This window comes from Halyomorpha halys, unplaced genomic scaffold, assembly GCF_000696795.3.
Source record: "Halyomorpha halys isolate HHAL.00 unplaced genomic scaffold, Hhal_1.1 Scaffold1638.1, whole genome shotgun sequence".
Taxonomy (NCBI): domain Eukaryota; kingdom Metazoa; phylum Arthropoda; class Insecta; order Hemiptera; family Pentatomidae; genus Halyomorpha; species Halyomorpha halys.
This window is the reverse complement of record NW_027113119.1, coordinates 120,453-122,878: the sequence shown is the minus strand read 5'-3', so window position 1 is coordinate 122,878 and position 2,426 is coordinate 120,453. Positions and strand designations below refer to the sequence as shown.

Genomic DNA, 2,426 nt, shown 5'->3' with positions numbered 1-2,426 from the left:
AAAAGGAAATATTGAAATAAAAACATTAGATTCCTCTGATGATTACTTAAAAAATGAGCTGAATGATAGCAGTACAGAAAAATTTGGTTTGTTTCTTTACATTCATTACATACAATTAACTTGTTATTTGTAAATCTTCATTTGGTTTTTTCCATTTAATATATAAAATTATAAGTTAATTTATTTTTGTTCTTTTTTCCTAAATTCGATTTTTTTCTTAAATTATATTTGTTTTCAATTTTATAACTGTACATATTTCATTCTATTTTTTAACCATAATCAGAATATCAACGTAAAGTTTATGTTACAGAGAAATAAATTTAATTTTTAAAATAAAATAAATCATTATACAATTATATTTATTTACAAATAGATAAATTAATTTAATGTTTTAAATAATAATTTAAAGCTACTATGAATTTCTGACACCACGACTTGTTATTCGAGATAATGGATTGGTTCAAAAAGTATTGGTCAAAGATTTTGGACATTTTGTTGACCATGGATTTGAAGTAGATGTAGAAAAGAGTCCTTTAGATGATGAACTTTTTGTGATGACTGGAAACAAATGGAGAGCATTCAGGTAATTTAAAAGTTTTTCAATTATAACTTTTGAAAAAGTAATATTAAATAAATAAAAAGAGAAAGAGATAGAAAATATTAATTATTATATTTGAAAATTAATTATATCACTTTACTGAGCATGCACTTGTTTATAGTGCATGCTTATTTTAACTCATTTTACTGAATGAATGATCAGTAAAAAAAAGATCAGCACAAAGTAAGACAAACTTATATTGTTCTTAGAGATTAAATATTCATATTTTCTTTCAATAAATGGATAATGGAAGCTATAAAGAGATTAAGAAGGCTTTAACCTTTTCTGTTTACCTCTAATATATTTAATTCAATAAGCAATAAATAAGCATTCTTGTTAATCTATTGGAAAACAACAACTAATAAACGATAGCACCTTTTTTCCCTTCATTTGACTTCCTTACTGGATTCAGGACAATCTGTGCACTGTTGTAATGTATCACTTATGATTCCACTGTATCAGAGCATCAGATTAGACAGTTTTAATAAAACCTCTTTTCTTCACGTGTTTAAGCAATAAAACCATGGCATAAAAAATATATACCTATCAGAATTTGAGATGGTCATTGTAGTGGGTTGTCTAAATTGTAGAGATTGTAGTATAAAGATTAGATTTGGGTTTCGAATCCAGTCCCTTCTTTCCTTCACGATAAGTTAAAAAAAACCTCATTTTAAGAGGGGAAGTGTACAAGTCCAAGACACAAAGGGGAAAAATAATAATTATAAATTAATGTTTTAAAGAGTTTCAAGTATCAGATAGGAAATTTGTTACATTTAACTGCAAACAACATTTATCAAAAAATAATGTTTATAAACTACAATAACCATTACTAAAATCAACTAATAACTAACTAACTAAAACCTACAATAACCAAAAACTAAAATAACATTAATAAACTACAATAACCATTGTTCATTCAGGAATCAGGCAAATATAAACTAATTAATTTTCAATTCAAGTTTATTAATTTATTTTTCTCACACAGATCAAAGATGGCTCCTTTATTTACATCTGGCAAACTAAAATCTATGTACGATGTTATGAATGAAGTTGGGGATGGTTTATTAGAGTACTTGGATAAAAATAAGGCAAATGAAGTTGATATCCGTGAAGCAATGGGCTTGTTTTCTATGGATATTATTGGGTGAGTATCAATGTAGCAAAACATTTAATTAATGCAGCATATGAAAAATTTATTGAGTTTTGTTTTTGGAAAGAAGTTCGAAATAATTTTTTTACAAAATTCAACCCCACTGAAAATGCATAGCACATCTTTCCATTTGGATATGTGACATTTTGATGTGTAATAAGAAAAAACAAAAATAGTTATGTTAAAAAATTGCTGTAAATTGTATCTAAACTCAAATTCTAAAGTTTTAGAGAACTATTGATTGGAATTAAACTTTATTATTTTCATAATAGAGAAAACACAGTCATTGTATAAATTACTGTTTTTCAACAACCTCAAAATATGTGTGTGGATTAGAGAAATGTATTATTCTCTCATAGATATAATAAATATAAATATAAAGTACTCTCATTTTTCATTTCAGGTCAGCAGCTTTTGGGATAAATCCAGGTGTACTTAAAAATCCGGAATCAGAATTTAGAGCGATTGGCAAAGAAATTAGTAACCCTAATTGGAAAAATCGAGTTAGGATTTGGTTTTTCTTTGTTTTCCCAAAAGTTGCTAAATTTTTTGGTTTTTCATTCCAGGAAGGATCCCTTACAAATTATTTTTGCAACATTATTAGAAATGCTTTCGATTATAGGGAAAAAAATGACATTAAAAGAAATGATTTCATTCAAATGATGATGCAACTTAAGC

The 2,426-nt window shown here is 26.2% G+C and overlaps 2 protein-coding genes across 2 annotated transcripts in view; both read left to right on the top strand.

Annotated features, from left to right (window-relative positions):
* The window catches only part of LOC106690281 (cytochrome P450 9e2), a 54,613-nt gene that overhangs the window by 530 nt on the left and 51,657 nt on the right, over positions 1 to 2,426 (top strand). The gene's annotated exons all lie outside the window — the stretch shown is intronic.
* The window catches only part of LOC136796599 (cytochrome P450 6A1-like), a 4,363-nt gene continuing 2,345 nt past the window's right edge, over positions 409 to 2,426 (top strand). The window contains exons 1-3 of the mRNA XM_067050727.1: positions 409 to 583; positions 1,584 to 1,742; positions 2,152 to 2,426. Of these exons, the coding sequence (XP_066906828.1) occupies positions 555 to 583; positions 1,584 to 1,742; positions 2,152 to 2,426 (463 nt within the window). The 5' untranslated portion in view covers positions 409 to 554. The remainder of the gene's footprint in view (positions 584 to 1,583; positions 1,743 to 2,151) is intronic.